General features: G+C 37.0%; 1 protein-coding gene across 1 annotated transcript in view; it reads left to right on the forward strand.

Moving 5' to 3' along the window:
* The first annotated feature begins 3,545 nt into the window (after positions 1 to 3,545).
* Positions 3,546 to 20,590, forward strand: part of AGBL4 (AGBL carboxypeptidase 4) — a 1,304,809-nt gene continuing 1,287,764 nt past the window's right edge. Inside the window, exons 1-2 of the mRNA XM_047082354.1 lie at positions 3,546 to 3,669; positions 7,216 to 7,338. Of these exons, the coding sequence (XP_046938310.1) occupies positions 3,546 to 3,669; positions 7,216 to 7,338 (247 nt within the window). The remainder of the gene's footprint in view (positions 3,670 to 7,215; positions 7,339 to 20,590) is intronic.

Consider the following 20,590-nt stretch of genomic DNA (forward strand, 5'->3'; position numbering starts at 1 on the left):
TGCTTTAAACGTCTGGTAGCACTCCCCTGGGAAGCCATCTGGTCCTGGACTCTTATTTGTTGGGAGATTTTTGATAACTGATTCAATTTCTTCGCTGGTTATGGGTCTGTTCAAGCTTTCTATTTCCTCCTGATTGAGTTTTGTAAGTGTGTGGGTGTTTAGGAATTTGTCTATTTCTTCCAGGTTGTCCAGTTTGTTGGCATATAATTTTTCATGGTATTCCCTGATAATTGCTTGTATTTCTGAGGGATTGGTTGTATTAATTCCATTTTCACTCATGATTTTTTTCTATTTGGGTCATCTCCCTTTTGTTTTTGGGAAGCCTGGCTAGAGGTTTATCAATTTTGTATATTTTTCCAAAGAACCAACTCTTGGTTTCATTGATCTGCTCTGCATTTTTTTTAGATTCTATATTGTTTATTTCTGCTCTGATCTTTATTATTTCTCTTCTTCAGCTGGGTTTAGGCTGTCTTTGCTGTTCTGCTTCTGTTTCCCTTAGGTGTGCTGTTAGATTTTGTATTTGGGATTTTTCTTGTTCTTGAGATAGGCCTGGATTGCAATGTATTTTCCTCTCAGTACTACCTTCGCTGCATCCCAAAGCATTTGGATTGTTGTATTTTCATTTTCATTTGTTTCCATATATTTTTTTTTTTAATTTTTTTTTTCAACGTTTATTTATTTTTTTGGGGACAGAGAGAGACAGAGCATGAACGGGGGAGGGGCAGAGAGAGAGGGAGACACAGAATCGGAAACAGGCTCCAGGCTCTGAGCCATCAGCCCAGAGCCCGACGCGGGGCTCGAACCCACGGACCGCGAGATCGTGACCTGGCTGAAGTCGGACGCTCAACCGACTGCGCCACCCAGGCGCCCCTCCATATATTTTTTAATTTCTTCTCTAATTGCCTGGTTGACCCATTCATTCTTTAGTAGGGTGTTCTTTAACCTCCATGCTTTTGGAGGTTTTCCAGACTTTTTCCTGTGGTTGATTTCAAGCTTCATAGCATTGTGGTCTGAAAGTATGCATGGTATGATTTCGATTCTTGTATACTTATGAAGGGCTGTTTTGTGACCCAGTATGTGATCTATCTTGGAGAATGTTCCATGTGCATTCGAGAAGAAAGTATATTCTGTTGCTTTGGGATGCAGAGTTCTGAATAGATCTGTCAAGTCCATCTGATCCAATGTATCATTCAGGGCCCTTGTTTCTTTATTGACCGTGTGTCTAGATGATCTATCCTTTTCTGTAAGTGGAGTGTTAAAGTCCCCTGCAATTACCACATTCTTGTCAATAAGTTTGCTTATGTTTATGAGTAATTGTTTTATATATTTGGGGGCTCCGGTATTCGGCGCATAGACATTTATAATTGTTAGCTCTTCCTGATAGATAGACCCTGTAACTATTATATAATGCCCTTCTTCATCTCTTGTTACAGCCTTTAATTTAAAGTCTAGTTTGTCTGATATAAGTGGCTACTCCAGCTTTCTTTTGGCTTCCAGTAGCATGATAAATAGTTCTCCATCCCCTCACTCTCAATCTAAAGGTGTCCTCAGGTCTAAAATGAGTCTCTTGTAGACAGCAAGTAGATGGGTCTTGTTTTTTTATCCATTCTGATACCCTATGTCTTTTGGTTGGCACATTTATTCCATTTATGTTCAGTTTTATTATAGAAAGATACGGGTTTAGAGTCATTGTGATGTTTGTAGGTTTCACGCTTGTAGCGATGTCTCTGGTACTCTGTCTCACAGGATCCCCCTTAGGATCTCTTGTAGGGCTGGTTTAGTGGTGATGAATTCCTTCAGGTTTTGTTTGTTTGGGAAGACCTTTATCTCTCTTTCTATTCTAAATGACAGATTTGCTGGATAAAGGATTCTCGGCTGCATATTTTTTTCTGTTCATCACATTGAAGATTTCCTGACATTCCTTTCCGGCCTGCCAAGTTTCAGTAGAGAGATCCGTCATGAGTCTTATCAGTCTCCCTTTATATGTTAGAGCACGTTTATCCCTAGCTGCTTTCAGAATTTTCTCTTTATCCTTGTATTTTGCCAGGTTCACTATGATATGTCATGCAGAAGATGGATTCAAGTTACGTCTGAAGGGAGTTCTCTGTGCCTCTTGGATTTCAATGCCTTTTTCCTTCCCCAGATCAGGGAAGTTCTCAGCTATTATTTCTTCAAGTACACCTTCAGCACCTTTCCCTCTCTCTTCCTCCTCTGGAATACCAATTATGCATAGATTATTTCTCTTTAGTGCATCACTTAGTTCTCTAATTTTCCCCTCATACTCCTGGATTTTTTAATCTGTCTTTTTCTCAGCTTCTTCTTTTTCCATAATTTTATCTTTCAGTTCACCTATTCTCTCCTCTTCCTCTTCAACCCGAGGTGTGGTCGTTTCCATTTTATTTTGCAGCTCATTGGTAGCATTTTTTAGCTCCTTCTGGCTGTTCCTTACTACCTTGATCTCTGTAGCAATAGATTGTCTGCTGTCCTCTATACTGTTTTCAAGCCCAGTGATTAATCTTATGACTATTATTCTAAATTCACTTTCTGTTATATTGTTTAAATCGTTTTTGATCAGTTCGTTAACTGTCGCTATTTCCTGGAGATTCTTTTGAGGGGAATTCTTCTGTTTCGTCATTTTGGATAGTCCCTGGAGTGTTGTGGAACTGCAGGGCACTTCCCCTGTGCTGTCTTGAATAACTTGCATTGGTGGGTGGGGCTGCAGTCAGATCTGATGTCTGCCCCCAGCCCACTGCTGTGGCCAGAGTCAGACTGGTGTGTACCTTCTCTTCCCCTCTCCTAGGGGCGGGATTCACTGTGGGGTGGCGTGCCCCGTCTGGGCTACTTGCACACTTCCAGTCTTGTGGTGCTGGGAATCTGGCGTATTAGCTGGGGTGGATAGGAAACGTGCACAGGGGCGGGAGGGGCAGGGTCAGCTCACTTATCCTTCGGTGATCTGCTTCGGGAGGGGCCCTGCAGCACCCGGAGGGAGTCAGACCCGCTGCAGCTGCCAGAGGGATGGATCCGCAGAAGCACAGTGTTTGGTGTTTGTGCAGTGCAAGCAAGTTCCCTGACAGGAACTGGTTCCCTTTGGGATATTGGCTGGGGGATGGGCGAGGGAGATGGTGCTGGCGAGTGCCTTTGTTCCCCGCCAAGCTGAGCTCTATGGTCCGGGGCTCTACAACTCTCCCTCCCGTTGTCCTCCAGCCCTCCCACGCTCTCTGAGCAGAGCTGTTAACTTATAACCTTCCAGATGTTAAGTCCGTCTTGCTGTCAGAACACCCTCCGTCCGGCCCCTCCGCTTTTGTAAGCCAGACTCGGGGGCTCTGCTTTGATGGTGGGCTGCCCCTCTGCCCTGGCTCCCTCCCACCAGTCCCTGTAGCGCGCACTGCCTCGCTGCCCTTCCTACCCTCTTCCGTGGGCCTCTCTTCTGCGCTTGGCTCCGGAGAATCCGTTCTGCTAGTCTTCTGGCAGTTTTCTGGGTTATTTAGGCAGATGTGGGTGGAATTGTAGTGATCATCAGGACACGGTGAGCCCAGCGTTCTCCCATGCCGCCATCTTCCCCTGAATCTCAACCATCTCTGTTGGTCATTCCTGATGCCATGCCCAGCATCTCTCCGCAGTGGGCTGTTGTCCCTCTGCACTTTGGCTGCCAGCGCTGCTCCGACCACCGTCTGCTCCCTCGCGCTTCAGCCAGCTGCTGGCAGGCTGCACCATTGTATATTCTTACCAACAGTGCACAATGGTTCCTTTTTCTCCTAATCATCATGAACACTGTTTTCTTGTGTTTTTGATTTAACCATTTTGACAGGTGTGAGGTGATATTTCATTGTGGTTTTCATTGCATTTTCCTGATGATGAGTGATGTTGGTCATCTTTTCATGTGTCTGGTGGCTATTTTTATGTTTTTGGAGAAATTTCTGTTCATGTCTTGTGACCATTTTTAAAATATTAAATATAATTTATTGTCAAATTGGTTTCCATACAACACCCAGTGTTCATCCCAACAGGTGCCCTCCTCAATGCCCATTACCCATTTTCCCCTCTCCCCCACCCCCATCAGCCCTCAGTTTGTTCTCAGTATTTTTTTTTAATTTTTTTTTAAATTTTTTAACGTTTATTTATTTTTGAGACAGAGAGAGACAGACCATGAACGGGGGTGGGGCAGAGAGAGAGGGAGACACAGAATCGGAAGTAGGCTCCAGGCTCTGAGCCATCAGCCCAGAGCCCAACGCGGGGCTCGAACTCACGGACCGCGAGATCGTGACCTGAGCTGAAGTCGGACGCTTAACCGACTGAGCCACCCAGGCGCCCCCCCCTTTTTTTTTAATTTTTTAACGTGTTCTCAGTATTTAAGAGTCTCTTATGGTTTGCCTCCCTCCCTCTCTGTAACTTTTTTCCCCCTTCCCCTCCCCCATGGTCTTCTGTTAATTTTCCCAGGATTTGTGGCCATTTTTTTAAATTGGATTGTTTTTTGGGTGTTGAGTTTTATAAATTCTTTATATATTTTGGATACTAATCCTTTATCACATATGTTATTTTCCAACATCTTTACCCACTCAGTTATGCTGTCTTTTATTTCAGTTTTTTTATGTTTTTATTTTGATGTAGTCCCAATAGTTTCTTTTGGCTTTATTTCCTTTGCTTGAGGAGATATACCTAGAAAAATGTTGCGTGGATGATGTCAGAGATATTACGCTCTGTGTTCTCTTCTAGGATTTTTATGGTTTCAGGTCTCACACTTAGGTCCTAAATCCATTTTGAGTTTAATTTTGTGTATGGTGTAAGAAAGTGGTTCAGTTTCATTCTTTTGCATGGAGTTGTCCAGTTTTCCTAACACAATTTGTTGAAGAGACTGTCTTTTTCCCATTGCACATTCTTGCCTCCTTTGTTGAAGATTAATTCACCAAATAATCATTAATTTATTTCTGGCTGGCTGTTCTAGTCTCTTGATCTATGTGTCTGTTTTTGTACCAGTATCTGACTCTTTTGATTACTACAGGTTTTCAGTATATCTTGAAATCTGGGATTGTGATACCTCCAGTTTTGTTTTCCTTTTTCAAGATGACTTTGGCTGTTCAGGGTGTTTTGTGGTTCTGAACTTTGTGGTTCAGGGTGTTTTGTGAGAAATGTTGTTAGTATTTTGGTAGGGATTGCATTAAATATGTAGACTGCTTTGGGTAGTGTGGAGATTTTAACAATTCTTGTTTTTCCAAATGGAATATCTTTCCATTTGTTTGTATCATCTTCAGTTTTTTATCAGTGTGTTATAGTTTTCAGAATATAGATCTTACATCTCCTTAGTCAAGTTCATTACTGGGTATTTTATTACTTTTGGTACAATTGTCTATTCAAATTTTTTTAAATTTCTCTTTCTGCTATTTTATTATTGTTATATAGAAATCCAAGAAGATTTCTGTATATTGATTTAGATTTCTATATATTGATTTTGTATCAATATGTAATCAAATGTTTTTTGGTAGAGTCTTTAGGGTTACTTTATTCCTGATGAATAGGGCTAGAAAGATCGAGAATTTTTCCCCAGTCATCTGCTCCACCCTAAACTTTGGTCCTTCCCTGGTTACACCTGCTACAGAGAGGGTTTATTTCTGTGGATTTGTCTCATCTCTAGAAGTAGATTACTATGGTTTTTAGTGCTTGCTATCTTGGTATTGAGGAAGCAAGAATATTTCTGTTGTCTTGGTCTTTCTTAGGTCTTAGGCGGGTCCTATATGCTCTTGTCTTGCGGTGATTTTTTTCAATGATTCCATGTCTCTTCCCTCTTTCATCTGTGCTTTGAATCATTGATGGGTCTTGTGTGAGATAGTCTTGTCTTCCTCTCCTTCAGGTATAGAGGATATTTTCTTTTGCTGCTCCTCCTCCTATTTTGGAATCTTATTCATGCATGGGGTTTTAAGGTTTGATCTTTCTCCCCCAGTGGCTTTTTTTCCCCATAAGGGAAAAGGATACTGGGGGGGCTTCATGCCTCTTTTTTTAAAAAATTTTTTAACGTTTATTCATTTATGAGAGACAGACAGCACAAGCAGGGTAGGGGCAGAGAGAGAGGGAAACACAGAATTGAAGCAGGCTCCAGGCTCTGAGCTGTCAGCACAGAGCCTGACGCCGGGCTCAAACTCACAAGCTGTGAGATCATGACCTGAGCCGAAGGTGGATGCCCAACCAACTGAGCCACCCAGGTGCCCCTATGCCTCTTTTATAAGAGAAGTCCCTCCCCTTCTCCAGTCCTGCATTACAGTGAGAGGCATTTTCTAGTTTTCTGCCATGTCCTCAATCTTTCTCTTAAACACCTGATAAAAGGCATGTATAGGAGAGACTGCTAGTGGTTGTAAATTCCCTTTGTGTCTATGTCTCTGTGAGGTTCTACACTGTCATTTTTCCTATACTTGACTTTTAGTAGTTAAAAAAAATTAGGCCTCATTCTGTTTACTCACTGGTATGACACCTACCAGTTCTTTCTCCTGTGCTCTGGGTCCTAACTTTCCTTGGACATCAGATTATTGCTGCCTTGTAATCTCTGTTTCTGATAGAATTTTTTAAAGTTATGATTTTGTTCTTTGTTGGGATATGTTTTTTTAAGGTATAAGGTATGATTTTTCCAACTTTCTACATCTTAGGTGGAAGTTAAACTTCTAAATTAAAAAAAAATTAAAGTTCCTTTTAGGAAATATAACTTCTATGTTAATTCATTGGTTCTCAGCTTGTTTCTGGTTATGGAATGCTAGGAAGTTATAATGCTAGTTATAGTACCATTGCTTTATTTGAATTAAAATTATTAAATATTTCTGACAATTTAAATATATTTGCCATTTATTAAATACCTGGTGCAATTTAATGAGCATCTTTTGGATTTCAGTTGTCATGCTAGATATTTTCATACCTAATTCTCATAAACACCATTTTGAAGAATGGCTTTTGCTTTTCTTTTATTATGGATGAGAAAAACTGAGGCTTAAAGGAATTAAGTTGATTGCTTTGTATCACAAAGAATTAATGTTGTAGAAGTGAGACTTCAGACCTTAGTTTCTGATTTCAAAATGTTTCTTGTTTCTACACTACACCACTATTGTAGTTCATTTCTTACTGTCTGGATAAGTAATAAATGATAGGGGACAGGGAAAAAATAATAAAAATTTTGTTGGGCTTCTGTTACTAGATATGTTTTGTTTTATGTTAAACATGAGCCTTTTTTTAAAATAGGCAATGATATGGGAAATGAAGATGCCATCGGAGGGAATGTGAGCAAATATACGGTGCTTCCATCTGGATACTGTGGACAGCCCAAGAAAGGACATCTTATCTTTGATGCTTGTTTTGAAAGTGGTAAGTGTATTAAAGACCTTAGCTTTTGAATTTGTCTTTGGTTGTTTCAAAATACAGTTCATCTGGCCATTCACTGTGATTCAACCCATTTAATATTTCATCATAATGAAACAGGTTATCAGGAAAAAAATCAATTTTTAAAGAATTAAATTGGAAATAACTTGAAAATGAAATGCTGTGTTTTTGTTGATATGTGATCAATGGTATAATGTTAATAATAATGATCGATAGAGCACCTTATATTTTATAAAATACTTTTTCAGATATTAATTTTTGCAGGATAAAACTGACAAATTGATTATATGATCAATCATTAATTATTGAATGTTTATCATGTATTTGGTTCTGTGTGACATGCTCATAGAACTTAGTCTTTGTCAGAGAGAAGGTCTCCCTATAAAGAAATGATTCGGTAACAGATTCAGTTGAACACAAACAAAACAACAAAAGTAATATTATATCATAATCATCAAATTCTGTGGTTATTCTGAATGGGAAGATCAAAACTTGATTGTAAATTCCTATCCAGTAGGGAATAGATCTTGTTAACGTTTTTGTGCCCTGAGCCTCATACTCTGTATAGCACATATTAGGTACTCAGAATATGTTGAAAATACTAATGAGAAAGGTAAACATAATTTTGTTTTATAAGTAATTATTAATTATTTTTTATTTTGAATAATGTGTGTGTGATTGTTTGTAGGGGCATGGCAGTTTAGTTACATGACACTTCTCTCAACCCTAAGAACATTGGTTGTTTATATCAACAGTTGAAAACTTGTTTATTCAAGCTTTTGCTCTTTATTCCATGCTATTTTAGTTTGCTAGGGCTGCCATAACAAAGAACAACCAACTGTGTGGCTTAAACAACAGAAATTTATTATCTCACTATCCTGGAGGATGAATGTCTTGAGATCAGTGTGTCAGTAGGGTTGTTTCCTTGTAAGGGTTATGAAGAAGAATATACTCCATTCCTTTTTTTCTAGCTTCTGGTGGTTTGTTAGCAATCTTTGGTGTTCTTTGGCTTGTAGAATCATCACCCCAATCCCTGCCTTTATCTTTACTTGGCATTCTCCCTGTGTGCCTGTTTTTTTCTAAATATTCCTTCTGTATAAGGATGCCAGTCATGTTGGATCAGGGGCCACTCTGATGACTATATTTTAACTTGATTATCTTTGTAGAGACCCTATTTCCTTTTAAGGTCACATTCTGAGGTACTGGGTGTTAAGACTTTAACATGAATTTGGGGGGCACATAATTCAACCTATAAGATAGTACTGTAGTGTTCTTCCATTCAGACAACACTGTCCACATAGTTAAGAACAGTTTCCCTGAAGTTTGCATTTTGCCTTGTCTGGGATATATTTGGTGCTTATAAAATATCTTTTGAATTCTTTTTACCTCAGTTAAAGACTTGAAGGCTCTTTATAATAACAGCAGCTCTCTAAGGGTCAAAATTATCCTCATTTTAAAGATTATGTGTTGTTTTGGTTTACCTAAAGTATGAAATAATCCAGATTTCTTTCCATATTTTCCTTTAACTTAGTCATATTTTTTCATCCTTTACTGAAAAGTTCAGTAGCAGAAATTACCCAATGTGACCACATAGTAACTAAATTAATAATGTATATTTCTCCAAAAGTGTATGAATAGTTGGTTTATGTCAACTGAATTTGTGCAAGTGGTGCATAAGCCTTGCAGTAATAGTAGAGTGGTTAAGTGGACATGCTCTGGTGTCAGGCTAAAGTTTAAATTCTCACTTGAAAACTAAGCCATAGTTTCCTCATCATTTAATGGAGAATGATGCCTACTTTATGTCTAAAAGCAAAAAAATATATATAATTCATTGTTTAAAAAATTAAAACATCTTACCAAAATGGAAACAAAATAATAATAATATTTAAAAAATAGGTAAATGAGAAAATCTCAGAAAGGGAAAATACCAAAAGAAAATTCAGCTGGATGAGTATATAAAATACATGCTATGAGTTCCCATAAATTTGCTATAGGTAGACAATAAATTTAACTGAAGGTTTTCTGGTAACCAGCATCAAGAGAAAAACAATATCCATCAGATAAAAATAAACCAAATATTGAAATCTTATAGAAATTCCTCCTATTGGGCTTCCTAAAGCAGACACTGAGATGTGATGAATAGCATTCTCAACAATATACCTGTGGTATTTACAACAATGTATTTCATAGGTGTATGTTTTGTAATATCCTTCAATGTGGACTGGGGTCCTAATGCTAAAGGGCATCTTAGTGAAAGCAATTCAGTTGGCACTTGAAACAATTTGTTTGACATATGCAGCTTTCATCTTATCTAATTTAAATTAAGGGATTTATTTTAGACTATTTAAAACAGGGAAGTTAGGGGTTTTCTCTTATGTGCTCACTCTGAGCTACTGACTGTGGATGCCTCATGTGTTGTGTTGTGAAAAGGATTCTGTAGGTGTAGACTTTTGAAGGAGTAAGGTGATTAATTGATTCAATGATTGGGAGGTATTGTTTCATGTGGATGGAATATATTGTCTTCAGATAGGCCCCATAGGTATGTTTTTTTTTCTGAGTTGTGGAATATGTAAAGTGCCTAGTATATTGCCTGGCCCTGAACTGGTGGGTTATCTGTTTTTCTAAATGAGAAAGAAGTTCTGCAGTTCAAATATGAACTTTCCAATGAAACCCTGCTGTTTTTTTCCATACCCCCCTTAGTATAAGTAATATTTCCCTTGGAAAAACAGAACCACTATAAATTTATCTTTCTATGGATACCTGACACTTTTCATGATTTTTAAAAACTTTGTTCTCTTCCACTGCACTATAACCTGCTCAGGACAGAATCTGAGTCTGATTAAGCAGGGGCTCTCCCACAGAACCAAGCTGAGTACTTACAAAATTAAGCACTAAATTAATACTATTTTTAATTGATGAATGAAGTAATTCAAGCAATAGAAAGATAGGGAGAAATTAACTTTCTTACAGCTTTCATGAAAAAAAATCATATTTAATTGCTTGTTATTCCCCAGTCTACCAACTTCTCTCAAGTCTTCATATGTGTGCGGGTACTGTTTTCTCTGTGACCTAGATCCCTTTATCTTCCTGGTAAAATGTTAATTCAGATTCAGTCCAGCATTTCTTCCTCTGAGAAACAGTACCTCTCAGACAAGTTTGGCTGTCTCTACCTCTATATTTACAGGCACCTTGTAGGCTCTTATATGATAGTCTTTACTGAATTGCAGTCATTTCATTGTTTCTTTCTTTTTCCTTATCATTGAAACCTTGAAGTCAGGGATGGTTTCTTATTAGTTTTGGTTCTCCAGTGCCTAGTGTACTAACAGTCATATAACAAGGAGATTAATAAATGTGTGAATAACTGAGAGAGGACAGATAGTGAACAAAATGGTTTTTGTAAAGTGAGATTTTAAGATTAATAAAAATATTTTTATGTTTAGATAAAAATATGCTAATAGCAGCAAAAATATTAAGAAGGAAAACAAAAATTAATTACTTGGTGCTTATCAGACATTATGATAAGTGATGTACATAGTTTATCTCATTTAATACTCACTGAAACTTTCTGAGGTATTATATATCTCTTGTAGGTGAGGAAACTAAAGCTCAGAGATATAAAGTTATTTCCCTTGAATTGCATGATTGACAAGATGTATAGATGAATTTGAAAATGAGGGTTTCCTGGCTCCGAAGGCCATACTTTTAACCATTGCATATACACATTACCTTATTATAGGCTAGTTTATGACATATGAATAATGTATATATGTGTGTATATATATATATATATATATATGTATGTATGTATATAGCCTATAAGCATATATATATATATATATATATATATATAAGCCTATATATATGTGTGTATATGTGTGTATATATGTGTGTGTGTGTGTGTATATATATATATATATATATATATATATATATATCTCCATCCTATAAGATAAGACATATAGGTTTTGTGATAAGAAAAATAAAAAATTGTCTACTTATTTTATTTTTTTTTCAACGTTTATTTATTTTTGAGACAGAGAGAGACAGAGCATGAACGGGGGAGGGGCAGAGAGAGAGGGAGACACAGAATCCGAAGCAGGCTCCAGGCTCTGAGCCATCAGCCCAGAGCCTGACGCGGGGCTCGAACTCCCGGACCACGAGATTGTGACCTGGCTGAAGTCGGACGCTTAACCGACTGCGCCACCCAGGTGCCCCTGTCTACTTATTTTAAAATAAGCCATCCAAAGGGCACCTGGGTGGCTCAGTCACTTGAGTGTCCAACTCCTGATTTCAGCTCAGGTCATGATCCCAGGGTCATGAATCAAGCCCCATGTTGGACACTGTGCTGAGCATGGAGACTGCTTGGGATTCTCTCTGTCTCCTGCCCCTCTCCCCTGCTTGTGTGCGCTCTCACTCTAAAAAAATTAAAATAAGCCATCCAAATAAACACTATTTGGTTGCCAATAGTACTGTTGTTTTATGATTGATATGAATACATGTATATTGAATATGAGAAGAACAATATAATTTATACTACAAATTAGCCTCAGAGACTTAATATAATATTTAAATTACTGTGGCTTGAAAGAGGGTCACTAAAAGAAAGACAGTTGTTTATATACCATTTCAAGATGATGGAAATAAAAACTTAAAACTTTTATTTTTAATTTCTATGATGGAATTTTATTATATTTATTTGTGTAATCTTTAAAAATTACTGTTTCCTTTTGAAAGAAAATAGTTTTTATTCTTGGCACAGTATGAAAATGTGCCATGACTACAATAGAAATCAGGGGTTTTAGGTTAATATCTCACTTTTTTTTAGATATGCAAATGGTTGATATACTTTTTCTTTTTACCTTTTGAGGAATAATTGACAAATATAATTATAGATATTTAAAGTGTCCAGTGGGATGGTCTGATATATATACATGTATATAAAATATTCTATATATAATATAGAATAATTACCAAGATTTAGCTAATTAACACATCAATGTCCTCACATAATTAACACATATAACTTTTCTTTGTGTTAAAAATCCTTAAGATCTACTTTTATCAACTTTCAAATATACCATACTGTATTATTAATTACCATAATCATGGTTTATATTAGATCCTCAAAACTTATTCATAAAATTGAAAATTTGTATCTTTTTAGTTATATCACCCCATTTCCTCCTTCCCCCAGTCTCTGGCAACTTTTCTATTTCCTGTACAACTGACTTTATTGCAAAATTATTGAAAATAGCCAAGATATGGAAACAACATAAATATCCTTCCATATGTCAAATGGGCACAGAAAATGTGACATGCATGCACGCACACACACACACACACACACACACAGGTACAGAGGAATGTTATTCAGCTATTAAAGAGAGTAAATCCTATTTGTGACAATGTGAATAAATCTAGAAGGCACTATGTTAACTAAATTTTTTTACAATGGCATTATAATATAATGCCAAACACACAGGTTTTGGTTTCAGACAGAACTGGTTTCATATATTAACTTTTACTCATCTATAAAATTAGGAAAACATATCTATATTATAGAATATTATTATGCTAAGTAGTATAATATATAAAAGAGACAGTACAATATATGGCTATCAACTTCAGGTTATAATTCTGGCACATGTATATCATTCCAAGAGTGCCAAAATGTGCCAGGTACTTTTGTGGGTATATTTATAGTGTTATTACCAATCCTTAGAACAACCCTACAACATAGGACCCTTAGATTAGGTTACCCCAGGATCATACACTGAGATAAGGACTTAGGTAAAGATTGTATATTTTGATGGAGACCTCAAGAGGGAGATGCTCTGGGTAATTCTTGCTTTTCTGGGCATATAGTATTCTTGGTCATTCTAGTGTAAGTTCTTTAGGCTTGGAAAATCTAGGCAATCTAAGATTGTTCTGGGTGTTAATAAGAAGGGCCAGAATTAGAAGAATATTTGGAGATTTTAAGTTAACAACATTCTCCTTTGGCATCAGGAGTTAACTTTGTAGTTGTGGGGAGAACAATGCGTGGAGTCAGTTGACCTGGCTTTGAATCCTAGCCTGATTTGATCTTGGGAATTACTTTATGTCTTTGAACCCCATCCTATTAGTCTAAAAATGGAGAAAATACTTTACAAGGTTTTAAAAAAATGGCTAATTATAGTTATCATTTATCAAATGCGTAATGTGTCCCAGTCTTTGAATAAGGAGCTTGACATGTATCACCTGTAACAGGGCGCCTGGGTGGCTCAGTTGGTTAAGCGTCTGGCTTTGGCTCAGGTCATGATCTCATGGTTTGGGAGTTCAAGCCCCGCATCGTTCTCTGTGCTGACAGCTCAGAGCCTGGAGCCTGCTTCAGATTCTGTGTCTCTCTCTCGCTCTGCCCCTCCCCTGCTCGTGCTCTGTCTGTCTCTGTCTCTCAAAGATAAATAAACATTAAAAAAGAAAAAGAAAAAAACATGTATCACCTATAATACTTATCTTTTCAGGACTTTCTAGACTAGGTTAGGATCCCATCTGTACAGACCCATTGCAGTCTATATACTTTCCAGTCTACTAGAAGTACTTGTCTAAATGTCTGAAGTTTGTAAGCTCTGTAGGAGCTCTTGGTTACCACCATATATCATGCTTAGTCCAGAGCCTGGTACATAATAGGTGTTCAATAAATGTATATGAAATAAATACAATTATCACAACAATTCTTCAGAGTAAGTACTATTAATGCTGATTCACAGGTAAAGAAAATCAGGCTTAGAGAGGATAAACATATGTTAAAATTAAACTGTTTTTAAGAGGTAGAGCCAGGATTTGTATCTGGGCCTGCCTCTCAGGCACAGGCATTTTGTGAAGCTCACAACATACTTTTACATACTTTATCTCATTGAATCCTCATATCTTTTGAGGTAGGTATTATTATTCTGTCTTAAAGATGAAGAAGTAGAGGCCTAGAGACATTAAATAATTTGCCTATGACTCTACAGTTAACTAATCAAGTATCTATCAGACTGGGGTTTGAACTCAATTTAGATATGATTAAAATAACAATAGTATTAAATATGAATATAGAATTTACTGTCATGCAAATTTCTAAGTGTTTGACATAAGTAATGCATTTAATTCTCATATCAAACCTGTGAGGTAGCTTCTATTATTATTATTTTCATTTAACAGGTAAGGAAACAGACACTAAGAGGTTAGATAATTTTGCCAAGGTCACTCTGCTGCTAGGTTGTGGACCTGGGGTTCAGACCCAGTTGTTGGCCTCACTCCAGAATTTGTGCTTGTAACCATTTGTGCTATGTCGGGTCATAATTTATATAAAAGCTTATCTCAGTATCAAGCATTTAGCAATAGTTCCAATATTTTTAAATTTTCCATTTAGGTCTTTATAATTTCTGAGGAAAACAAGATTGTTGTAACTTAAAGTTAAAAATATGATACTCAGTTTCCTAAATTAAAGAATGAAGTGATGTAGCAGAAAAATAGATTAGCAGAAAAATTGATCACTCCATACCAAGGGCTTATGACCATTAACCTTTAAATTAAGAAAGGTTCTCTTGCAGAAAATTATGTTGAGAGACATTTACAAATATTTAAAAATCAAATCATATAGTATATGAGGCCTAGGTTTATAGCCTCTCTAAGAAAAAAATAAATAGTGAATTTTCTGTTTGTAGAATCTGCCCCTTCTTCATTCTCACAGAAATTAGATAAACTTCTCTGTTTAAGGAAGAAGAGTTTTAAAGTTGTGTGTTATTATAATTATGATAGAGCTCTTGATTTATATTGTTTGAGGGATGTGGTAGAATCTTACTTTTTATTTTCTATGAATATACCAATCAGCAGATATGTTTTATACCCCGTGGGAGGAATACAACCCACAGTTCCTCGCTTAAAGGAGTTAAGTGGGAGAGACTGATAGAGGCTGTGATTTTTTTTTTAATTTTAATGTTTATTTATTTTTGAGAGAGAGAGAGAAAGAGAGTCAGAGCCCAAGGTGGGGAGGGGCAGAGAGAGGGAGACACAGAATCCAAAGCAGGTTCCAGGCTCTCAGCTGTCATAACATTGCCTGACATGGGGCTTGAACTCACGAACCTTGAGATCATTACCCAAGCCGATGTTGGATGCATATCTGACTGAGCCACCCAGGTTCCCCTGACAGAGGCTGTGATTAAGTTGATGACAAAATTTATTGTCTAAGGCAAATATTTTTGTCCAGAACAAGTGCTAACCTGGAAGGGATGCTGGGACAAATGGCATACCCTGGGGCCTGTCAGAGGCTAACCATGATGTGTAGTACCTCTAATTCTAATTGGGGTAAGTACTGTGTAATGAGAAAGCATATCAAAAGCATGTCTTTTTCAGTAGGGTATCGTAGAATGGTGGGGTGGCAAATTGGCAGACTTCTTAGAAGAGGCTCCAATGAGCTGAGTATTAAAGGATTAGTAAGAATTATCCTGATAAATTTTAGCAATGGGAAAAACTACCCAGTTCTTATGATATCCAGAAAGACCCAAATGCAAGAGTGATAATGGCACTCTGCTACCAGAGTGAAATGGCAAACTATAACTAACTTTCAGAAATGAAGAGTATTCCTGAGAGTAAGGGCTCACTAAAACTTTTTAAATAATTAATTTAACAAAAAAAAATAATTTAATTAATTTATTTCTAATATATATGTAATGTCTCATTCTTTTCTTCATTCTTAAAGAAATAAATGTGCTTTACCAGAGCACATATTGTAATGACACCATCCATGTGTCTATATCCCGAACCTGACTTGAATGGGTCTCTCTGCTGGTTGCTCTCCTCCTCTCCACAACCTCATTCTGTGTCTATCTCTGCCCTGTGGACCCTCCTGATTTATATGTATTGCTGCATTGCTTGCTTTGCTAATCCAAAGTTTTGGCCTTTACAAGTGAGTTTAGTCTTTTGTCCCTACTGGAATTTTTCCCATAAAGATGATAGTAAGAGAAAATATTAGGCAGTGTACTCTGTTTTCTCTCTGCTTGTTATTAAATGAATGATTATAAAATCTTGCAACCTTTTCAGCCCCACAACTTCAGCCCTAGACTTCATCCTCAGTAGGTTTGCTGGACTTGTATGGAAGCTTTCTGACTGGATTCTGAAGTTTATCCCCAACTCTTTCTGGTCCATCCTGCACAATGCTGCCAAAGCTAAAATGCAAATCATTGGATTATACTACTTTATTGTTGAAATCTTTCATGACTCCCTGTTGTCCTTAGGATAAAATACAAATGCTTTTATCTGACAATGTCTTTAACATAAGATCTGATAAAAATTTGCTTCATATTGATATTATCATTTTATGCCAGAATATGCCCTCTTCAAGGCCATTATCTCTTTCAGGGGAAAAATTAGCATATTTAGGAGAAAACAGCATGGTTATGAAATATAAAGTGTTTTACTGTGTCTAGAAATTCTGTTGGAGAAGTATTGGCAGCTATGAAACTATAGATGAATAATTTAATTCTGTTATTTCTGACTCATAATTGAAACAAAGCTGAACTTCTATTATTGTAGGGTTTTCTTTTTAAAAAAATTTTTTTAATGTTTATTTATTTTAGAAAGAGAGAGAGAGAGAAGGGGAAGGGCAGAGAGAGAGAGGGAGATACAGAATCTGAAGCAGGCTCGGAGCTCAGAGCTGTCAGCACAGAGCCTGACGTGGGGCTCGAACTCACCAACTGGGAGATCATGACCTGACCTGAAGTCAGATGCTTAACCGACTGAACCACCCAGGCGCCCTGGGTTTTCATTTGTTTTTTAAATTTCTGACCCCTTTACTGAATTATATATGCATATATATGGCTATGTATCTACATGTATGTTTTTCTCTTTCCTATTTTCTCTACTTCACTTTAAGGAAGAAGTAAAACATTTCATTCCCAAATAACTTTCCTCTAAGTATGATGACATTTCCAATAGTAACAGTCCTGAAACAAAGGGCCTTGGAAACAACAGTTGAAGAAGTATGAACTATGTTTAATAAAATCTTATTTGCACTTATCTTCAGCTGCTCTTTTTAAATCATCTGAGACAGTGTTTTGAAGGGGACTTCCAATACACATAAAACACCCCTCCTATGCTTTAGTTGTAAAATAACTACCAAAAAAGGGAACATGTCACTTGATTAAATGTGGTTGATTGAGTTTGTTTATAGCCCTCTTCTTTCCAAGATTTAAGACACTACTTGAATGATTATATGTGTGTAATAGTTTAAAATCTAAACATAAATACTTTTTCAAGTGATAACCGATGATACACTTAAAATTGGAATATTTAAAAATTTTATATTATTGCTTTCCATTTGCAAACAAATTTAAAATTACATTAATTAGCAAAACTAGAATGTTGTCTGTGGTTTTATGCTTTAATGTTTATAAAATAGTTCTACTTTTGATAGTGTATTGCAGTATTGGAAAATCCATACAAATTGTGGGTTTCATACAGCTTTCAGATAGAGTTGCCTTCTGAAGCTATGAGGATATTTTGTGCAGGCTACCTGTTTGCAGTTTGTTTGATTTATCATCCTTTCCCCATTTTTCTCTGTATTGCAGGGGCCAACGTCTTGATATTTGCACTTCCCGGGCTCCCTTATCATCTGGATTCTGACTAGGTTCAGCTTATAGGAAATTGTAGGAGGATATTGAAGGGCAGGTAGAAAGAAGCCTGGGTATTTCTCCCTCATTGTATCTTGGGCAGCATGTCCAGCAGTGGCTATATTTCCTTTATGGTTTTGCCAGACAGCCCCTTCCTTGTGATCCCAATTTTGTTCGATTGCTGTACTTTGAGCAGAGCCTCAGTGCATCCTTATGACAGGCATGACAATATCTTACGGGGTTGTTGTATGGATTGGAATTGCCAGAAGCATAGCAGATAGTCAGTGGTCAGTAGTGAAAGCCTAGAAAGGGAAGTGATTCATTTTGTGTGTATAGATGGGGTGGGATGAGGTGGGGGGAGGGTGGGAGACAATTGAGGAAGACATTTTAAAAGAGGTAATATAGATATTATACTTTAATACTCTGCATGGAATGTTTTTTCAGAAAGCATGGTTTTTTTCATTCATTTCCATTCTTTTTTGTTTTTTTTTTTGCTCAAATGTCTCTGTGACCCTGTGTAAAATTTCAACTCTTATTTCCTGACATTTCCTAATCCCCTATCTGCTTTATTTTTTCTTCTTCGTACTTACCACCATCTAATATAATATACATTTTATTATTTATATTTTTTATTTATTGTCTCCTCCAGTAAAATATAAACTAGGAAGGTAGGAATTTTTCTCTCATACCCTGATGCCTAGAACAATGGCTGGCACATGATAGGTGCTCAATAAATACTTGTTAAGGGACACCTGGGTGGCTCAGTCAATCGAGCATCTGACTCTTGATTTTGGCTCAGGACATGATATCACCGTTCATGGGATTGAGCCCTACATTGGGCTGTCAGCATGGGGCCTGCTTGGGATTCTCTCTCTCCCTCTCTCTCTGCCCTTCCTGGGCTTGTGCATGTGCTCACTTGCTCTCTCTCTCTCTCAAAAAAACAAAACAAAACAAAACAAAACAAAACAAAACAAAACAGCAAAAAAACCCAAAACCAAACAAACAACCTTAAAATAATTTGTTGAAAGAATTAGTTTGAGAATGAGTAGAAATTCACCAGATGAAATTAGTTACATATGCATTTATTGTATTTTCTCAACTATTGACCTCAAATTATAGAATACAAAGTTGAAGAATTTAGCATGACTGTATTGATATATAGAAACAAACACATATCCAGCAACCTTATTTTTTGAGACTATTACTGATAACTTGGGTGCGATGGTGGGAAAACTTTCAATAGTTAAAATAGTTATAAAATACATGCACTAATGTTCATGCACCTTACTTCTCAAAGGAGATACTTAGCATTTATTTCTTCTTGTTTAGACACAGTTTTAACTATATTGATTATATGGGTTTTCAGCTCTGGAAATTTGTAGGTAGGGTGGAACTTGAGGAGATAGAAATAATCTTTGGTGTGAAATCAAAGTTGACAAGCTTACAGAAGGGAGGAGGCAGAAAATATAAAAGTAAACAAGAATATTTAAGTATACAACTTTAATAGATCTGTTCTTTATCATAAAGGTAAGATTAAATTATGTACAATGTGATTTTAGAAAGATTTCCAGTAAAAATAACAATGTCTCTATATAGCTATTAACATCTTTTTTCTTTCAGTCTGGTTTGCATCCTCACTGTTCCAGCGAGATAGTTCTCTGAAAGGTTGCCAGAGACTTTAGTCATGTAATTTGGTGGTCTCTCTTAGGTCTTGATTCCTGTGTAGCAAATGATATTTCTAATGATCACCCTTACTTTTTGACATTTTTTTTCCTGGCAGCATTGACTCTTTCATCCTCATTCACCTGCCTCCTCTCTGATGTACCAGTCTTGTTTTCATCCACATGTGACCCTTAAGGCATTCTCCAAGGTTCAGATTACTTATCTTTTAATCTTTATAAATCTTGAGTATCCTATCTAATAACTCATCATCCATCCATCCATTGAGAATTATTATTATGCTTATTAAATATCCTGAATCCATTAATTTCTATCTGCCTCCTTCATTCAAACCATCAACATCTGTCAGAACAATTGTTCTTCTTGTTTCCTTCCATACATCTTCCCCAACCCCCATTATCCATTCTCAGCACAGCATGTAGAGTGACCCTTTAAAATTTTTTTAATGTTTATTCATTTTTTTGATAGAGAGAGATAGAGTGTGAGTGGGGGAGGGCCAGAGAGAGAGGGAGACAGAATCTGAAGCAGGCTCCAGGCTCTGAACTGATAGCACCGAGCCCAGCGCAGGGCTCAAACTCACAGACCATGAGATCATGACCTGAGCTGAAGTCGGATGCTTAACCTAGGCGCCCCTAGAGTGATCCTTTTAAAACTCACATCTAAGCGTATTCCTGTCATATTTAAAGCATTCCAAATGTATGGCCAACATTCCAAATGTATGGCCAACTAACCTTTGACAAAGCAGGAAAGAATATCCAATGGAAAAAAGACAGCCTCTTTAACAAATGGTGCTGGGAGAACTGGACGGCAACATGCAGAAGAATGAAAGTAGACCACTTTCTTACACCATTCACAGAAATAAACTCAAAATGGATGAAGGACCTGAATGTGAGACAGGAAACCATCAAAACCCTAGAGGAGAAAGC

Source organism: Lynx rufus, unplaced genomic scaffold (genome assembly GCF_022079265.1).
Source record: "Lynx rufus isolate CCGP_SWC_20201006 ecotype Redwood Valley unplaced genomic scaffold, mLynRuf1.p SCAF_2, whole genome shotgun sequence".
NCBI lineage: Eukaryota > Metazoa > Chordata > Mammalia > Carnivora > Felidae > Lynx > Lynx rufus.